At 45.0% G+C, this 19,925-nt stretch overlaps 1 protein-coding gene across 1 annotated transcript in view; it reads left to right on the forward strand.

Moving 5' to 3' along the window:
* The window catches only part of clint1a (clathrin interactor 1a), a 37,899-nt gene that overhangs the window by 2,462 nt on the left and 15,512 nt on the right, over positions 1-19,925 (forward strand). Inside the window, exons 2-6 of the mRNA XM_046296012.1 lie at positions 8,707-8,811; positions 9,129-9,225; positions 9,959-10,067; positions 10,703-10,873; positions 16,017-16,221. Coding sequence (XP_046151968.1) covers positions 8,707-8,811; positions 9,129-9,225; positions 9,959-10,067; positions 10,703-10,873; positions 16,017-16,221 — 687 coding nt within the window. The remainder of the gene's footprint in view (positions 1-8,706; positions 8,812-9,128; positions 9,226-9,958; positions 10,068-10,702; positions 10,874-16,016; positions 16,222-19,925) is intronic.

A 19,925-nucleotide genomic window follows, 5' to 3' on the forward strand; every position in this document is an offset into this window, starting at 1 on the left:
CTCTGTGTGCAATAATGGTGTTTAACATGGTTTTTGAATGACTACATCATCTCTGTACCCCACACATACAACTATCTGTAAGGTCCCTCAGTCAAGCAGTGAATTTCAAACACTGATTCAACCACAAAGACCAGTTAGGTTTTTCAATGCCTCCAAAGAAGGTCACCTATGGCTATGATAGGAGAACATTGAGGATGGATCAACATTGTAGTTACTCCACAATACTAACCTAATTGACAGAGTGAAAAGAAGGAAGTTTATTCCAGAACATGCATCCTGTTTGCAACAAGGCACAATAAACTTTTTGTCCTGAATACAAAGTGTTATGTTTGGGTCAAATCCAATACCACTCTCCATATGTTCTAGCATAGTGGTGGCTGCATCATGTTATGGGTATGCTTGTAATAGTTAAGGACTTGGGAGTTTTTCAAGATAAAAAATAAACGTAATGGAGCTAAGCACAGGCAAAATCATAGAGGAAAACCTGGTTCAGTCTGCTTTCCACCAGACGCTGGGAGATGAATTCACCTTTCAGCAGGGCAATAACCTAAAACAAAAGGCCAAATCTACATTGGAGGTATAATTTTTTTATTTAACCTTTTTTTTAACGAGGCAGGTCGGTTAAGAACAAATTCTTATTTACAATAACGCCTACCCTGGCCAAACCCTGTAGTGATGCCTCTTGCACTGAGATGCAGTGCCTTAGACCACTGCGCCACTCGGGAGTTGCTTACCAGGAAGACGATGAATGTTCCTCAGTGGCCTAGTTACAATTTGGACTTATACTGATCAAAAATCTAAACGCAACAATTTCAACAATTTTTGTGAGTTACAGTTCATAGAAGGAATTCAGTCAATTGAAATCAATTAATTAGGCCCAAATCTATTGATTTCACATGAATGGGCAGAGGTGCAGCCATGGGTGAGCCTGTGAGGGCATAGGCCCACCCACTGGGGAGCCGGGCCCAGCCAGTCAGAATTTGTTTTTCTCCACAGAAGGGTTTTATTACAGACTGAACTGCTCCTCAGTTTCCTCAGCTGTCTCGGTGGCTGGTCGCAGACGAACCCGCAGATGAATAAGCCGGTTTTGGAGGTCCTGGGCTGGCGTGGTTACACGTGGTCTGCGGTTGTGAGGCTGGTTGGACGTACTGCCAAATAATCTACAACAGCATTGGAGGTGTGGCGGTATATAGTAGAAAAATGTTCATTCAATTCTCTGCCAACAGCTCTGGTGGACATTTCTGCAGTCATCATGCCACTTGCAAGCTCCCTCAAAACTTGAGACATCTGTGGCATTGTGTTGTGACAAAACATTTGTGGCCTTTTATTGTCCCCAGCACAAGTTGCACCTTTGTAATGATAAGCTTCTTGATATGCCACATCTGTCAGGTGGCTGGATTATCTTGGCAAAGGACAAATGCTGACTAACAGGGATGTAAACAAATTTGTGCACACATGTTTTGAGAAATAAGCTTTTTTGGGGTATGGAACATTTCTGGGATCTTTAATTTCAGCTCATGAAACATTGGACCAACACCTTACATGTTGTATTTATATTTTTGTTCAGTATAAATCTGTTTGAAAATCTATGTAAAGACTTGAAAATGGATTTAGCAATGAGCAACATCCAATTTGACAGAATTTTAAGAATTAAAAAAATAAAGAATAATGGGCAAATATCGTACAATTAGGTGTGCAAAGCTCTTAGAGACTTACAGTGAGTCTTTCTAACAAGTATTGACTCAGTGGTTTGAATTCTGGGTAAATCTCTAAGAGCTTTGAACACCTGGCTTGTGCAATATTCAATATTTCTGTATTTAATTTTCATTACATTTGCATAACATTTCTAAAGATGTTTTCGCTGTCATTATGGGGTATTGTGTGTAGATGGGTGATATTTTTGTTGTTGAATTCAGGCTGTGTAACAAGAACGTGGAATAAATCAAATCAAATGTATTTGTCACATACACATGGTTAGCAGATTTTAATGTGAGTGTAGCAAAATGCTTGTGTTTCTAGTTCCGACAATGCAGTAATAACGAGTAATCTAACCTAACAATTCCAAAACTACGTTTAGCTCCGTTACCTTAGCTTTCTTGGGAACAGGGACAGTGGTGGCCCTCTTGAAGCATGTGGGAACAGCAGACTGGGAAAAATAATTGATTGAATATGTCCGTAAACACACCAGCCAGCTGGTCTGCTCATGCTCTGAGGATTCAGCTGGGGATACCGTCTGGGACTGGAGCCTTGCGAGGGTTAACACATTTAAATGTTTTACTCATGTCGGTTGCAGTGAAGGAGAGTCCGCCGGTTTTTGGTAGCGGGCTGTGTCAGTGGCACTGTATTGTCCTCAAAGCGGGCAAAAAAGTTATTTAGTCGGCCTGGGAGCAAGACATCCTGGTCCGTGACAGGGCTGGTTTTCTTTTTGTAATCCATGATTGACTGTAGACCCTGCCACATACCTCTTGTGTCTGAGCATTTGAATTGTGACTCTACTTTGTCTCTATGCTGACGCTCAGCTTGTTTGATTGCCTTGTGGAGGGAATAGCTACACTGTTTGTATTCGGTCATGTTTCCGGTCACCTTGCCCTGGTTAAAAGCAGTTGTTTGTGCTTTCCGTTTTACGTGAATGCTGCCATCAATCCACGGTTTCTGGTTTGGGAATGTTTTAATTGTTGCTATGGGAATGACATCGTCAATGCACTTTCTAATGAACTCGCTCACCGAATCAGCGTATTCGTCAATGTTGTTGTTGTTGGAAGCAATGCGGAACATATCCCAGTCCACGTCTTCAAAGCAGTCTTGAAGCGTGGAATCAGATTGGTCAGACCAGCGTTGAACGGACCTGAGCGCGGGAGCTTCTTGTTTTAGCTTCTTTCTGTAGGCAGGGAGCATCAACGTGGAGTCGTGGTTAGCTTTTCCGAAAGGAGGGCGGGGGAGGGCCTTATATGCGTCGTGGAAGTTAGAATAGCAATGATCCAAGGCTTTACCAGCCCTGGTTGCGTAATCCATATGCTGATACAATTTAGGGAGTCTTGTTTTCAGATTAGCCTTGTTAAAATCCCCAGCTACAATGAATGCAGCCTCAGGATATGTGGTTTCCAGTTTACAAAGAGTCAAATGAAGTTTGTTCAGGGCCATCGATTTGTCTGCTTGGGGGGGAATATATGGGAGTTGTGCGCGATGTGCCCGTCTCCGGAGCCTGACCAGAAGACTGCTTCGCTTGCCTCTTTTACGACGTCGTTGTTTTGGGTCGCAGGCTGGGATCCATTCTGTTGTCCTGGGTGGAAGGCAGAACACAGGATCCGCTTCGCGAAAGTCATATTCCTGGTCGTAATGATGGTGAGTTGCCGTTGCTCTTATATTCCGTAGTTCCTCCCGACTGTATGTAATGAAACCTAAGATTACCTGGGGTACCAATGTAACAAATGACACGTAAAAAAACAAAATACTGCATAGTTTCCTTTGAACGCGAAGCGAGGCGGCCATCTCTGTCGGCACCGGAAGTGTTATCTATCCCTCTATCCTATCATCTATGTATATTACCCTCTATCATATCCTCCTATCATCTCTGTATCTGTATCTATCCCTCTATCCTATCATCTATGTATATATCCCTCTATCCTATCCACTATGTATATTACCCTCTATCATATCCTCCTATCATCTCTGTATCTATCCCTCTATCCTATCCTCCTATTCTCTATGTATCTATCCGTCTATCCTATCCACTATATATATTACCCTCTATCCTATCCTACAATTCTCTATGTACTGTATCTATCCCTCTATCCTATCATCTATGTATCTAAAAAAACAAAATACTGCATAGTTTCCTAGTAACGCGAAGCGAGGCGGCCATCTCTGTCGGCGCCGGAAGTCAAGGGGTGTGAATACTTTCTGAAGACTGTATGTTTATAGCGGAGATCTTCTGTGAATAAAATACTTAACAGTGCACTTTGGCTGCTCTACGAGTGGTCAGGATTTTAAGAGCCACATTACTAACGAAGGCTCTGGGAAACACCTTGGAAATGAGGTGGGAAACGAGGGCCTTGAGTAGAGATGTTGAGATGAGATGTTGTTGAGTGGGAAAACACCCATCAGAGTACAGCCATGTTCCACAAAGGCTGCTGAATGTTGGACTTGAATCAAGGGACTGGCAATCCTGTGTCGAAGTCTTGCCGGCAGTCACATGGAAAAATTGTTACAATATTAAATAAATAGGCCTAAACTTTATTTGTACTAGTTACAGGATGAAGGAAATTGGTGTGTGTATTGAAGACAGACGTGCAATGAAACGGAAGCCTTTGCCATATTGTGTGTCACAGATTACACACACAGATATATATATACACACGATCAGCGGCTTCCTTTTGATCAGGTTGATATGTGGGACAGAGGAAGCTAGCAAGTCTTCTGAGAAGAGAAAAGATAACTGTCTTGTCTAAATGTTAGGCTATATCACGTTAAGGTTTTTCACTATGTTTCAAAGCGCCATTTCCTGGTTGCTACAACTCTAATTGTCGGCCTAATTTTTGTTTGTGACAAAACAAGCAAGTGTAGTGTAGAGAATCATTGTACCATCTAAACCGCTGTGAAATCTATTTTCCATAACCAAAAATATTGTACATTCAGCTGTTTTTGAAGCTGGTGTACAAAAGTAAAATACGCAAAACTGCCTTCTGTGTCCTACTGCACGGGGTTACGTCTGAACAGAGAGCTGAGTCCTACTGCATGGGGTTACGTCTGAACAGAGAGCTGAGTCCTACTGCATGGGGTTACGTCTGAACAGAGAGCTGAGTCCTACTGCATGGGGTTACGTCTGAACAGAGAGCTGAGTCCTACTGCATGGGGTTATGTCTGAACAGAGAGCTGTGTCCTACTGCATAGGGTTATAGCTGAGCTGAGTCCTACTGCATAGGGTTATGTCTGAACAGAGAGCTGTGTCCTACTGCATGGGGTTATAGCTGAGCAGAGAGCTGTGTCCTACTGCATGGGGTTATGTCTGAACAGAGAGCTGAGTCCTACTGCGTGGGGTTATGTCTGAACAGAGAGCTGAGTCCTACTGCATAGGGTTATAGCTGAGCTGAGTCCTACTGCATAGGGTTATGTCTGAACAGAGAGCTGTGTCCTACTACATGGGGTTATGTCTGAACAGAGAGCTGAATCCTACTGCATGGGGTTATGTCTAACCAGAGAGCTGAGTCTTACTGCATGGGGTTATGTCTGAAGAGAGTGGAAGTCAGTAGATGGATCATCCTTTGTCTGGGTAACTGTAGCCTATGCTAGGCCTCGGCCGATGTGTATCGGTGCTCAATATATTCCTATTTCTCTGGTTTTCTTTCAGCCTGGCTAGATTCCCAGTGCTGATGCTCAGTGGGGAGGTTTTTCAGATCACCAATTCTTGCACAATATTTGTTTCTGTGAGCTATATTTGAACTATAAATAAAGTTTGACTAGCTAAACGGCCCTGTTTTGTTACGACAGTCTGGGAATAAGCAGACACAGTTCCCTGCTTAGCTTCCACATTTTATGCTAGCTCCTAGCCTTGACCTTAATAACTGTGATTATGCCTGCTTCTGTTTTTATTACTTTGCAGCGTGTCTGTATCTTTGAAACTGTATAAAACTACTCTTAAAGCAAGTCAATTACAGACTCTACTTAGTAGCTCTGGGCCATGTGTAGCTCTGTAACTCAGACATCGATACTAGGTTGCTTGGGGGCACCCCACCCTTCATTTACCATGAAACAGCATAGTGTGAGACACTAACTCAAATCAAATCAAACTTTATTTGTCACATGCGCCGAATACAACAAGAGTAGACTTTATCGTGAAATGCTTACTTACAAGTCCTTAATCAACAGTCCAGTTCAAGAAAGAGTTATTATTAAAGAGTTAAATATTTGGCTAATTAACTAAAGTAAAAAAGAATACAAAATAACAAAATCAAATAACTAGGTTATATGTAGTGGGTACCGCGTCAATGTGCGGGGGTACAAGTTAGTCTAGGTAATTTGTACATGGAGGTAGGAGTGAAGTAATTATGAATAGATAATAAACAGCGAGTAGCAGCAGTGTACAAAACAAATGGGATGGGGGGGTCAATGTAAATAGTCTGGTGGTCATTTTAATTAATTGTTCATTAATCTTCAGGGCTTGGTGGTGGTAAGCTGTTGAGGAGCCTTTTGGACCTAGACTTGGTGCTCCGGTACTGCTTGACGTGCGGTAGCAGAGAGAACAGTCTATGACTTGGGTGGCTGGAGTCTTTGACAATTCTTTGGGCTTTCCTTTGACACCATCTAGTATATATGTCCTGGATGGCAGGAAGCTTGGCCCTAGTGATGTACTGGGCCGTAGGAACTAACCTATATAGTGCCTTAGTCAGATGCCGAGCTGTTGTCCTACCACGCGGTGACGCACCCGGTCAGGATGCAACCTGCTCCACTGCAGCCCCGTCGATGTTAATGGGGGTCTTTTCCTGTACTTCACGATCATCTCCTTTGTCTTGCTCACATTGAGGGAGAGGTTGTTGTTCTGACATCACAGTGGCAGGTCTCTGACCTCCTCCCTGTAGTCTGACTTATCGTTGTCAGTGATCAGGCCAAACACGATTGTGTCGTCAGCAAACTTAACCTTTCTAGGGTAGGTGGGAAAGTAGCGTCCCTCCTGGCCAACATCCAGTGAAATTGCAGAGCGCCAAATTCAAAAATACTAAATTCAAATATTTAACTTTTTTGAAAATATGTTATTATACATCAAAATAAAGCTTAACTTCTTGTTAATCCCGCCGCCATGTCAGATTTCAAAAAGGCTTTACGGCGAAAGCAAACCTTGCGGTTTTCTGAGGACAGCGTCCCGCATACAAAAACATAAAAAACATTTTCCAACCAGGCAGGTGCGACACAAAAGTCAGAAATAGCGCTATAAAAAAATGCCTTACCTTTGATCTTCTTCTGTTGGCACTCCAAAAGGTTACATCACAAATGGGCCTTTTGTTCGATAACGTCCTTCTTTATATCCATAAAAACTCCATAAAAACTCGCTTCAGTCAATAATTCACCCATTTTCACTACATCAAAATGAATCCCAATCGTTACTAATAAACTTTTCCAAACAAGTCAAACAACTTTCTAATCAAACCTTAGTTACCCTAATACGTACATAAATGATAACATTTAAGACGGAGAATCGTTATTGTCTTTACCAGAGAAAAATAATAAAGAAGGCGCTTTCTTCCAGGCGCTTGGAAACACTACAGCCAAAATGGGAGCCACCCAGAAAAACTACCATTTCTGGGTCATTTTTCCAAAAACCAGCCTGAAACTTTCTAAAGACTGTTGAAGCCCGAAGCACTAGGAACTGCAATCTGGGAGGCCTTGGCCTTATTATTAAAGTAATAGCCATTGAAAAAAGTGGTAAGCTGAACATTTTTTGGGGGGGATGATTTGTCCTTGGGGTTTCCCCTGCCATATCAGTTCTGTTATACTCAGACATTATTTTAACAGTTTTAGGTACTGTGGAGTGTTTTCTATCCAAATCTACCAATAATATGCATATCCTAGCTTCTGGACCTGAGTAACAGGCAGTTTACTTTGGGCACGCTTTTCATCCGGATGTCAAAATACTGCCCCCTACCCCAGAGAGGTTAATGGTGGTATTGGAGTCGTGTTTGTCCATGCAGTCGTGAGTGAACAGGGAGTACAGGAGGGTACTAAGTACACACCCCTGAGGGGCCCCAGTGTTGAGGATCAGCATGGCAGATGTGTTGTTGCTGACCCTTACCACCTGGGGATGGCCCGTCAGGAAGTCCAGGGTCCAGTTGCAGAGGGAGGCGTTTAGTCCCAGGGTCCTTAGCTTAGTGATGAGCTTCGAGGGTACTATGGTGTTGAACGCTGAACTGTAGTCAATGAACAGAATTCTCACATAGGTGTTCCTTTTGTCCAGGTGGGAAAGGGTGGTGTGGAGTGCGATTGAGATTGCATCATCAGTGGATCTGTTGGGGCAGTATGCAAATTGGCCTTGGGTATCTGGGAGGATGTTGTTGTTGTGCCATGATCAGCCTTTCAAAGAACTTCATGGCTACTGACGTGAGTGCTACGGGGCAGTAATCATGTAGGAAAGTTATCTTCGCTTCCTTGGGAACAGATACTATGGTGGTCTGCTTGAAACATGTAGGTATTACAGACTCGGTCAGGGAGAGGTTGAAAATGTCAATGAAGACACTTGCCAGTTGGTCTGCGCATGCTTTGAGTGCACGTCCTGGTAATCCGTCTGGCCCAGCTGCTTTGTGAAAGTTGACCTGTTCAACTTCTTAAGGTATAGGGGGCAGCATTTTCACTTTTGGATAAATAGCATGCCCAATTTCAACATCCTGCTACTCATGCCAAGAATATAAGATATGCATATTATTAGTAGATTTGGATAGAAAACACTCTGAAGTTTCTAGAACTGTTTGAATCATGTCTGTGAGTATAACAGAACTTATGTAGCAGGCAAAACCCTGAGGGCTAAATCCAGACCTCTATGGGTTGATAAATTTGATTTCCATTGATAGTTTTTGTGATTTTGTTGTCAGCACATTCAACTATGTAAAGACAAAAGTATTTAATAAGAATATTTCATTCATTCAGATCTAGGAAGTGTTATTTTAGTGTTCCCTTTATTTTTTTGAGCAGTGTATATCTTACCTTTACTTCCCCCTGTAGAACCAATGTGGTGATGAACTACTCAGAGGTGGAGTCTAAAGTGAGGGAGGCCACCAACGATGACCCCTGGGGACCTTCAGGACAGCAGATGGCCGATATTTCCAGGTAGGGGCGCTGTTCACAACACACCCACACTACTTTACAGGACAAATAGTTATTTAAATTAAATACCGTTCCCATGTAGCTAAACTCTATACCTCTTCCTCTCTCTGGCTCTCCCTCTCTCTTCCCACTGCCTCTCTCCTCCCTCTCTCTCTCTCTCTCTCTCTCTCCCTCTCTCTGGCTCTCTGTTTGTCCCTCTCCCTCTCCTCCCTCTCTCTCTCTCTGGCTCTCTGTTTGTCCTCTCTCCCTCTCCTCCCTCTCTCTCTCTCTGGCTCTCTGTGTCCTCTCTCGCTCTCTTTGTCTACTCCCCCCCCCCTCAGATGTACGTTTATGTATGAGCAGTTCCCAGAGGCGATGAACATGCTGTGGATCAGGATGCTCCGGGAGAACAAGAAGAATTGGAGAAGGGTCTACAAGGTCAGAGAGAAGCTATAACCTGTCATAAGCATGAAAGTTGCACACTATATACACGGAGTGTACTAAACATTAGGAACACCTTCCTAATATTGAGCTGCAACCCCCTTTGCCATTAGAACAGGCTCAATTCATCGGGGCATGGACTCTACAAGGTGTTGAAAGTGTTCCACAGGGATGCTGGTCCATGTTGACTCCAATGCTTCCTACAGTTGTGTCAAGTTGGCTGGATGTCCTTTGTGGACCATTGTTGATACACACAGGAAACTGTTGAGTGTGAAAAACCCAGCAGAGTTGCAGTTCTTGACACAAACTGGTGCGCCTGGCAGCTATTACCATAATCTGTTCAAAGGCGCTTAAATCTTTTGTCTTGCCCATTCAGCCTACAATCCATGTCTCAGTTGTCTCAAGGCTTAAAAATCCTTCTTTAACCGGTCTCCTCCCCTTCATCTACACTGATTTGAAGTGGATTTAACAAGTGACATCAATAAGCGATCATAGCTTTCACCTGGTCAGTCTGTCATGGAAAGAACAGGTGTTTCTAATGTTTTGTACACTCGGTGTATGCTTCCAACAATGTAATGGGTAGACCTTGGTTAGATTGGGAGCATATAGACTCTGACTTTCTTTATTTCTAGGACCAAGACATAAGCCATAGCTATTCAACTCTCTAAACATGACATAGAGGGGTCATCATGAGAAGTTATAACAACAGTTTTCCATCTCTTCTCCCCAGTCTCTGCTGCTGTTGTCCCACCTCATCAGGAACGGTTCAGAGAGAGTTGTCACCAGCTCCAGAGAACACATCTACGACCTACGATCTCTGGAGAGCTACCACTTTGTAGGCAAGTACTCTGCTCTCTCTCTGTCTGCCGTCTCGCTCTCTCTCTGTCTGCCGTCTCGCTCTCTCTCTGTCTGCCGTCTCGCTCTCTCTCTGTCTGCCGTCTCGCTCTCTCGACTGTGGAGTAGAATCCATGTTAACTGTCTTAAGTACATCTCTGAGTGTTTTGTGATGAAGTGTTAGTTTAGAACCAGACAAAGGGGCCAGTGTTCAGTCAGTGTTGCAGCATTCATAAGCACTGCGTAAACCACAAGCAGCTCTACCACACACTGCTCTGCTCCAAAGCAGAGGTAAATCACTCCCCTCACCACCACCGTAGGCTTGTGAACCCAGACTGACAGACTGTTTAACAAGGCTACTCACCACAACCACTGTACGTGTTTATTATTCACACTGCTGTGGACTTGTTCTGCATTTTGTCTTCTCAAAACATGTTCTCCCACCTGACATTCTGAATACACTGAACCGCTTCCTACATTTTGATCTGCAGTCCTGTTGCAGTTTTTAGAGTTCAGTGTTTTTCTGAAAAGGCACCTCTGTTTATAGGAAATGGAACAACAGCTGTCTTGAGTCATAACACCAGCATGTCAATAACCTTCATCTCCCCTCATTTTTACTTGTTCCTCTCCCTCTGTGTAGATGAGAACGGTAAGGACCAGGGAGTGAACGTGCGTCAGAAGGTGAAGGAGATGGTGGATCTAATCCAGGATGATGATAGACTGAGAGAGGAGAGGAAGAAGGCAAAGAAGAACAAAGACAAATACATCGGCGTGTCCTCTGACAGTATGGGGGGAGGGTTCAGCAGATACAGTAAGTCCTCTGACAGTATGGGGGAGGGTTCAGCAGATACAGTAAGTCCTCTGACAGTATGGGGGAGGGTTCAGCAGATACAGTAAGTCCTCTGACAGTATGGGGGAGGGTTCAGCAGATACAGTAAGTCCTCTGACAGTATGGGGGGAGGGTTCAGCAGATACAGTAAGTCCTCTGACAGTATGGGGGAGGGTTCAGCAGATACAGTAAGTCCTCTGACAGTATGGGGGAGGGTTCAGCAGATACAGTAAGTCCTCTGACAGTATGGGGGAGGGTTCAGCAGATACAGTAAGTCCTCTGACAGTATGGGGGAGGGTTCAGCAGATACAGTAAGTCCTCTGACAGTATGGGGGAGGGTTCAGCAGATACAGTAAGTCCTCTGACAGTATGGGGGAGGGTTCAGCAGATACAGTAAGTCCTCTGACAGTATGGGGGAGGGTTCAGCAGATACAGTAAGTCCTCTGACAGTATGGGGGAGGGTTCAGCAGATACAGTAAGTCCTCTGACAGTATGGGGGAGGGTTCAGCAGATACAGTAAGTCCTCTGACAGTATGGGGGAGGGTTCAGCAGATACAGTAAGTCCTCTGACAGTATGGGGGAGGGTTCAGCAGATACAGTAAGTCCTCTGACAGTATGGGGGAGGGTTCAGCAGATACAGTAAGTCCTCTGACAGTATGGGGGAGGGTTCAGCAGATACAGTAAGTCCTCTGACAGTATGGGGGAGGGTTCAGCAGATACAGTAAGTCCTCTGACAGTATGGGGGAGGGTTCAGCAGATACAGTAAGTCCTCTGACAGTATGGGGGAGGGTTCAGCAGATACAGTAAGTCCTCTGACAGTATGGGGGAGGGTTCAGCAGATACAGTAAGTCCTCTGACAGTATGGGGGAGGGTTCAGCAGATACAGTAAGTCCTCTGACAGTATGGGGGAGGGTTCAGCAGATACAGTAAGTCCTCTGACAGCATGGGGGAGGGTTCAGCAGATACAGTAAGTCCTCTGACAGCATGGGGGAGGGTTCAGCAGATACAGTAAGTCCTCTGACAGCATGGGGGAGGGTTCAGCAGATACAGTAAGTCCTCTGACAGCATGGGGGGAGGGTTCAGCAGATACAGTAAGTCCTCTGATAGCATGGGGGGAGGGTTCAGCAGATACAGTAAGTCCTCTGATAGCATGGGGGGAGGGTTCAGCAGATACAGTAAGTCCTCTGATAGCATGGGGGGAGGGTTCAGCAGATGCAGTAAGTCCTCTGACAGTATGGGGGGAGGGTTCAGCAGATACAGTAAGTCAATCTGGAACACAAACAGACTTACATTGGAGTGTCCTTTACTCTTGTAAAGGACATACTAACAATCCTTAAACATTACACTTCCAAAAGGATAAAGACATTTTACATGTGTTGTAATGATATATGCAAATAGTACAAAAGGGAAAATGAGTCAACAGAAATTTGGGTTCTATTTACAATGGTGTTTGTTCAATGGTTGCCCTTTTCCTGTGGCAACAGGTCACAAATCTTGCTGCTGTGATGGCACACTGGTATTTCACCCAGGAGATATCCAATTTTGACAAACTCCTATTTGTGTTGGAATTCTTTGTGGATCTGAGGGAAATATGTGTCTCTAATATGGTCATACATTGGTCAAGAGGTTAGGAAGCGGATAGGTTAAGTAATCAGTTTTAGATGCACTATTGTTAAGTGACTGTCCCACTGGATTTCCACCTCATTTTGTGTAATGGCGCAGCTATTTCCACCTCATTTTGCACATAGCCTATCTTCTCTTGAGAGCCAGGTCTGCCTACGACGGCCTTTCTCAATAGCAAGGCTATGCTCACTGAGTCTGTACTAGAGGTCGACCGATTAATCGGAATGGCCGATTTTAATTAGTGCCGATTTCAAGTTTTCATAACAATCGAAAATCGGTATTTTTGTGCGCCGATTTGATAAATGTATTTTTATTTGTATACCTTTTATTTAACTAGGCAAGTCGGTTAAGAACACATTCTTATTTTCAATGACGGCCTGGGAACGGTGGGTTAAACTGCCTTGTTCAGGGGCAGAACGACAGATTTTCACCTTGTCAGCTCGGGGGACCCCATCTTGCAACCTTACAGTTAACTAGTTCAACGCAATAACGACCCGCCTCTCTCTCTCGTTGCACTCCACAAGGAGACTGCCTGTTACGCAAATGCAGTAAGCCAAGTAAGTTGCTAGCTAGCATTAAACTTATCTTATAAAAAACAATCAATCATAAGCACTAGTTAACTACACATGGTTGATGATATTGCTAGATAATATCTAGCGTGTCCTGCGTTGCATATAATCTGACTGAGCATACAAGTATCTGACTGAGCGGTGGTAGGCAGAAGCAGGTGCGTAAACATTCTAACAGCACTTGCGGGCGTTTTGCCAGCAGCTCTTCGTTGTGCGTCAAGCATTGCACTGTTTATGATTTCAAGCCTATCAACTCCTGTGATGAGGCTGGTGTAACCGATGTGAAATGGCTAGCTAGTTAGCGCGCGCTAATAGCGTTTCAAACGTCACTCGCCCTGAGCCTGCTAGTAGTTTTTCCCCTTGCTCTGCATGGGTAACGCTGCTTCGATGGTGGCTGTTGTCGTTGTGTTGCTGGTTCGAGCCCAGGGAGGAGCGAGGAGAGGGACAGAAGCTATACTGTTACACTGTCAATACTAAATTGCCTATAAGAACATCCAATAGTCAAAGGTTAATGAAATACAAATGGTATAGAGGGAAATAGTCCTATAATTCCTATAACTACAACTTAAAACTTCTTACCTGGGAATATTGAAGACTCATGTTAAAAGGAACCACCAGCTTTCATATGTTCTCATGTTCTGAGCAAGGAACTGAAACGTTAGCTTTCTTACACAGCACATATTGCACTTTTACTTTCTCCAACACTTCGTTTTTGCATTATTTAAACCAAATTGAACATGTTTCATTATTTACTTGAGGCTAAATTTATTTTATTGATGTATTATATTGAGTTAAAATAAGTCTTCATTCAGTATTGTTGTAATTGTCATTATTACAAATAAAGGGGGAAAAATGGCCGATTTTAATCGGTATCGGCTTTTTTGGTCCTGCAATAATCGGTATCGGTGTTGAAAAATCATAATCGGCCGACCTCTCGTCTGTATATAGTTAATTAAAGCTCCTTAAGTTTGGGTCAGTCACAGTGGTCAGGTATTCTGCCACTGTGTAATCTCTGTTTAAGGCCAAATATAATTCTAGTTTGCTCTGTTTTTTTGTAATTTCTTTCCAATGCGTCAAGTAATTATCTTTTTGTTTTCTCATGATTTGGTTGGGTCTAATTGTGTTGCTGTCCTGGGGCTCTGTGGGGTGTGTTTGTGAACAGAGCCCCAGGACCAGCTTGCTTGGGGGACTCTTCTCCAGGTGTATTTTTCTGTAGGTGATTGCTTTGTTATGGAAGGTTTGGCAATGGCTTCCTTTTAGGTGGTTGTAGAATTTAACAGCTCTTTTCTGGATTTTGATAATTAGCGGGTATCGGCCTAATTCTGCTCTGTGCGTATTATTTGGTGTTTTACATTGAATTCTTGGCTGGTGAACGGACCCCAGACCTCGTAAGCATAAAGGGCAATGGGCTCTGTAACTGATTCAAGTATTTTTTTGCCAGATCCTAAATGGTATGTTGAATTTTATGTTCCTTTTGATGGCATAGAAGGCCCTTCTTGCCTTGTCTCTCAGATCATTCACAGCTTTGTGGAAGTTACATGTGGCGCTGATGTTTAGGCCGAGGTATGTATAGTTTTTTTGTGTGCTCTGGGGCAACGGTCTCTAGATGGAATTTGTATTTGTGGTCCTGGTGACTGGACTTTTTTTGTAACATCATTGTTTTTGTCTTACTGAGATTTACTGTCAGGGCCCAGGTCTGTACAGCACATCTAAGTGCTGCTGTAGGTCCTCCTTTGTTGGGGACGGAAGCACCAAATCAATAGTAGACATTTGACTTCATATTTTAGTAGTTTGAGGTCGGGTGCTGCAGACTTCTAGTGCCCTCGCCAATTCATTGATATACTCTCCCCCTCTCCCCCTCTTCTCTCTCCCCCCGTCTCTCCCCCCTCTTCTCTCTCTCCCCCGTCTCTCTCTCTTTCCCCCCGTCTCTCTCTCTTTCCCCCCGTCTCTCTCTCTTTCCCCCGTCTCTCTCTCTTTCCCCCCCCCCCCGTCTCTCTCTCTTTCCCCCCGTCTCTCTCTCTTTCCCCCCCGTCTCTCTCTCTTTCCCCCCGTCTCTCTCTCTTTCCCCCCGTCTCTCTCTCTTTCCCCCCGTCTCTCTCTCTTTCCCCCGTCTCTCTCTTTCCCCCGTCTCTCTCTCTTTCCCCCGTCTCTCTCTCTTTCCCCCCGTCTCTCTCTCTTTCCCCCTCTCTCTCTTTCCCCCGTCTTTCCCCCCGTCTCTCTCTCTTTCCCCCCGTCTCTCTCTCTTTCCCCCGTCTCTCTCTCTTTTCCCCCCGTCTCTCTCTCTTTTCCCCCGTCTCTCTCTCTTTCCCCCCGTCTCTCTCTCTCTTTCCCCCGTCTCTCTCTCTTTTCCCCCCGTCTCTCTCTCTTTCCCCCCGTCTCTCTCTCTTTCCCCCCGTCTCTCTCTCTTTTTCCCCCCGTCTCTCTCTCTCTTTCCCCCCGTCTCTCTCTCTTTCCCCCCCGTCTCTCTCTCTCTTTCCCCCCGTCTCTCTCTCTCTTTCCCCCCGTCTCTCTCTCTTTCCCCCCGTCTCTCTCTCTCTTTTCCCCCCCGTCTCTCTCTCTTTTCCCCCCGTCTCTCTCTCTTTCCCCCCGTCTCTCTCTCTTTCCCCCCGTCTCTCTCTCTTTCCCCCCGTCTCTCTCTCTTTCCCCCCCCGTCTCTCTCTCTTTCCCCCCGTCTCTCTCTTTTCCCCCCGTCTCTCTCTCTTTCCCCCCGTCTCTCTCGCTTTCCCCCCGTCTCTCTCGCTTTCCCCCCGTCTCTCTTGCTTTCCCCCCGTCTCTCTCGCTTTCCCCCCGTCTCTCTCGCTTTCCCCCCCCGCGAGTCTCGCTTTCCCCCCAGCTCTCTCGCTTTCCCCCCAGCAGAGGGAAGTGGGATGAGGACTGGAAGAGCTTTCCCCCCGTCTCTCTCGCTTTCCCCCCCCGTCTCTCTCGCTTTCCAGCGAGTGACAGGTATGATTCTAGCAGCTCTGGTGGTAACGAGGGAAGCAGCAGAGGGAAGTGGGATGAGGACTGGAAGAGAGACCAGGGCCAGTTTCCCTTCAGTGACAAACTGGGGGAGATCAGTGATAAGATTGGCAGCACCATTGACGACACCATCAACAAGTTCAAGAAGCAGAGCAGAGATGACTCACCAGACAGATTCAGGTAAGGAGAGAGATGACTCACCAGACAGATTCAGGTAAGGAGAGAGATGACTCACCAGACAGATTCAGGTAAGGAGAGAGATGACTCACCAGACAGATTCAGGTAAGGAGAGAGATGACTCACCAGACAGATTCAGGTAAGGAGAGAGATGACTCACCAGACAGATTCAGGTAAGGAGAGAGATGACTCTCCAGACAGATTCAGGTTAGGAGAGGGATGACTCACCAGACAGATTCAGGTAAGGAGAGAGATGACTCACCAGACAGATTCAGGTTAGGAGAGGGATGACTCTCCAGACAGATTCAGGTTAGGAGAGGGATGACTCACCAGACAGATTCAGGTTAGGAGAGGGATGACTCTCCAGACAGATTCAGGTTAGGAGAGGGATGACTCTCCAGACAGATTCAGGTTAGGAGAGGGATGACTCTCCAGACAGATTCAGGTTAGGAGAGAGATGACTCTCCAGACAGATTCAGGTTAGGAGAGAGATGACTCTCCAGACAGATTCAGGTTAGGAGAGGGATGACTCACCAGACAGATTCAGGTAAGGAGAGAGATGACTCACCAGACAGATTCAGGTAAGGAGAGAGATGACTCACCAGACAGATTCAGGTAAGGAGAGGGATGACTCACCAGACAGATTCAGGTAAGGAGAGGGATGACTCTCCAGACAGATTCAGGTAAGGAGAGGGATGACTCACCAGACAGATTCAGGTTAGGAGAGCGTGAACAGTGCCCCTGGTTGAGTTTGCAAGAAAGACTAAGGAAATGTATTAATAACTCAAATAGAGAGTGGGAGGTAGAGCCTTACAAACTGAGGTACAGGGAGAAGTTGGAGCTGCCCTCTGTCCTCCTCATCACATTACAGCATGTTAGAGAGCTACCCTCTGTCCTCCTCATATCATATTACAGTATGTTAGAGAGCTACCCTCTGTCCTCCTCATTTCATATTACAGTATGTTAGAGAGCTACCCTCTGTCCTCCTCATATCATATTACAGTATGTTAGAGAGCTACCCTCTGTCCTCCTCATTTCATATTACAGTATGTTAGAGAGCTACCCTCTGTCCTCCTCATATCATATTACAGTATGTTAGAGAGCTACCCTCTGTCCTCCTCATTTCATATTACAGTATGTTAGAGAGCTACCCTCTGTCCTCCTCATTTCATATTACAGTATGTTAGAGTTACCCTCTGTCCTCCTCATATCATATTACAGTATTTTAGAGAGCTACCCTCTGTCCTCCTCATACCATATTACAGTATGTTAGAGAGCTACCCTCTGTCCTCCTCATATCATATTACAGTATGTTAGAGAGCTACCCTCTGTCCTCCTCATATCATATTACAGTATGTTAGAGAGCTACCCTTTGTCCTCCTCATATCATATTACAGTATGTTAGAGAGCTACCCTCTGTCCTCCTCATTTCATATTACAGTATGTTAGAGAGCTACCCTCTGTCCTCCTCATATCATATTACAGTATGTTAGAGAGCTACCCTGTCTCCTCCTCCTCATCTGTCCTCCTCATTTCATATTACAGTATGTTAGAGAGCTACCCTCTGTCCTCCTCATTTCATATTACAATATGTTAGAGAGCTACCATCTGTCCTCCTCATTTCATATTACAATATGTTAGAGAGCTACCCTCTGTCCTCATATCATATTACAGTATGTTAGAGAGCTACCCTCTGTCCTCCTCATATTCATATTACAGTATTTTAGAGAGCTACCATCTGTCCTCCTCATTTCATATTACAGTATGTTAGAGAGCTACCCTCTGTCCTCCTCATATCATATTACAGTATGTTAGAGAGCTACCCTCTGTCCTCCACTACAACATGCCAACCTAGATTCAAGATTGCTGCAGGGCAGTTTCGCTGAGCGTGTTGTCACGCTGTTTGTTTCAAGTGTTACAATTTTTTTATTACTTCGCAAAACCGTTATAGGCCGAGAGAGTTGTCCTCCAACAACAGGTAAGATCTAAAATGCTACAGGATCAAAGCGTTAAAATCACTTGTAAACCAAGCAATGTTATCTGCTGGTTTCTACACGAGGAGACGGGTATGGTGCCCGCCCTGAAAGCCGAGAGGGGATACATCTGTGCTGTGACGAGACACGACGGTCAGGTTTTTCATCTGACAGAGTCTTCTGACTCTCTTGCCTTGCTGTGTTGTATGTGGTGGCAGCTGCAGGCCGGTTTCTGCGCTGTGACATAACATCTAGATGTGCTGGGCTTCCTAGCCCAGGATTTTCCCAACGGGTGGGCTCGCCACCGCTGATTGGCTGGTCTACTGGGCCTGCTGCTGCCTCACTGTGCGGTAGCATACTGCAAGGCGACTGGGCACATTGACCAGATCCACACACACACTGGGCACGTTGACCAGATCCACACACACACTGGGCACATTGACCAGATCCACACACACACTGGGCACATTGACCAGATCCACACACACACTGGGCACATTGACCAGATCCACACACACACTGGGCACATTGACCAGATCCACACACACACTGGGCACATTGACCAGATCCACACACACACTGGGCACATTGACCAGATCCACACACACACTGGGCACGTTGACCAGATCCACACACACACTGGGCACATTGACCAGATCCACACACACTGGGCACGTTGACCAGATCCACACACACACTGGTTGAAATCCCTGTCAGCGCATTTTATTTTGCTTGGGGGCACTCTTGGTTTCTGACTGCTGGACCTGTAGGCTACAGCTGAACATTTTTAGGGAATTTAAGATTTCAAAAGACTGACTCTGCATACTTTTATTTGTTTTCTTTTTGTTTTAGTGAACTGTTGGATTCAGTGTTTAAAGTTAGTGTTTTTGTACAAATGGTTTTAATTGCCTGCTTCATGGGTTATGGCTCATTACATTGTTTTTGATAACTGAGACTATCTCATCTCCCTAACCCAGAGATACCGCCAAATCCTACTTTAACTGATAGTATAGCAGCTTGTATCTTTCAGAGGGATCCCATTGTGTTACCATTTGACTCTTCCTCATAAGCCTTTCTCATCTACAGGGTTTGGTCTGGCTAAAAACTGTTTGTTGGATCAGATGACTATAGTTTGGATTATTTAAAATCATCTAAGTGCAGAGAGATTTTAGGAAACAACAAATCAAGGTGTTTTATTATTATTCTGCTTTTGGTGTCAGGAAACATTCACCCAAACCCAGTCCCATTGGCTATGGGTCAGGAAACATTCACCCAAACCCAGTCCCATTGGCTATGGGTCAGGAAACATTCACCCAAACCCAGTCCCATTGGCTATGGGTCAGGAAACATTCACCCAAACCCAGTCCTATTGGCTATGTGTCAGGAAACATTCACCCAAACCCAGTCCCATTGGCTATGTGTCAGGAAACATTCACCCAAACCCAGTCCCATTGGCTATGGATCAGGAAACATTCACCCAAACCCAGTCCCATTGGCTATGTGTCAGGAAACATTCACCCAGGCCTATTGGCTATGGATGAACTTCCAACTCCAAATGATTTTAAAACTAGATCAGGGTTGCGACTGATGCGTATTAATGTGAGAAGTCTGATGCTGAAATGGACATGATAACAGTCTGCATTCACACTGCTGACCCAGATGTCTTAGTTCTGTTCCAGACCTGCCTTAAAGTTCTGAGTCAGTCTACAGGCTTGGATGGATATAATGTTTATT

This window comes from Oncorhynchus gorbuscha, linkage group LG13 (genome assembly GCF_021184085.1).
Source record: "Oncorhynchus gorbuscha isolate QuinsamMale2020 ecotype Even-year linkage group LG13, OgorEven_v1.0, whole genome shotgun sequence".
Taxonomy (NCBI): Eukaryota; Metazoa; Chordata; class Actinopteri; order Salmoniformes; family Salmonidae; genus Oncorhynchus; species Oncorhynchus gorbuscha.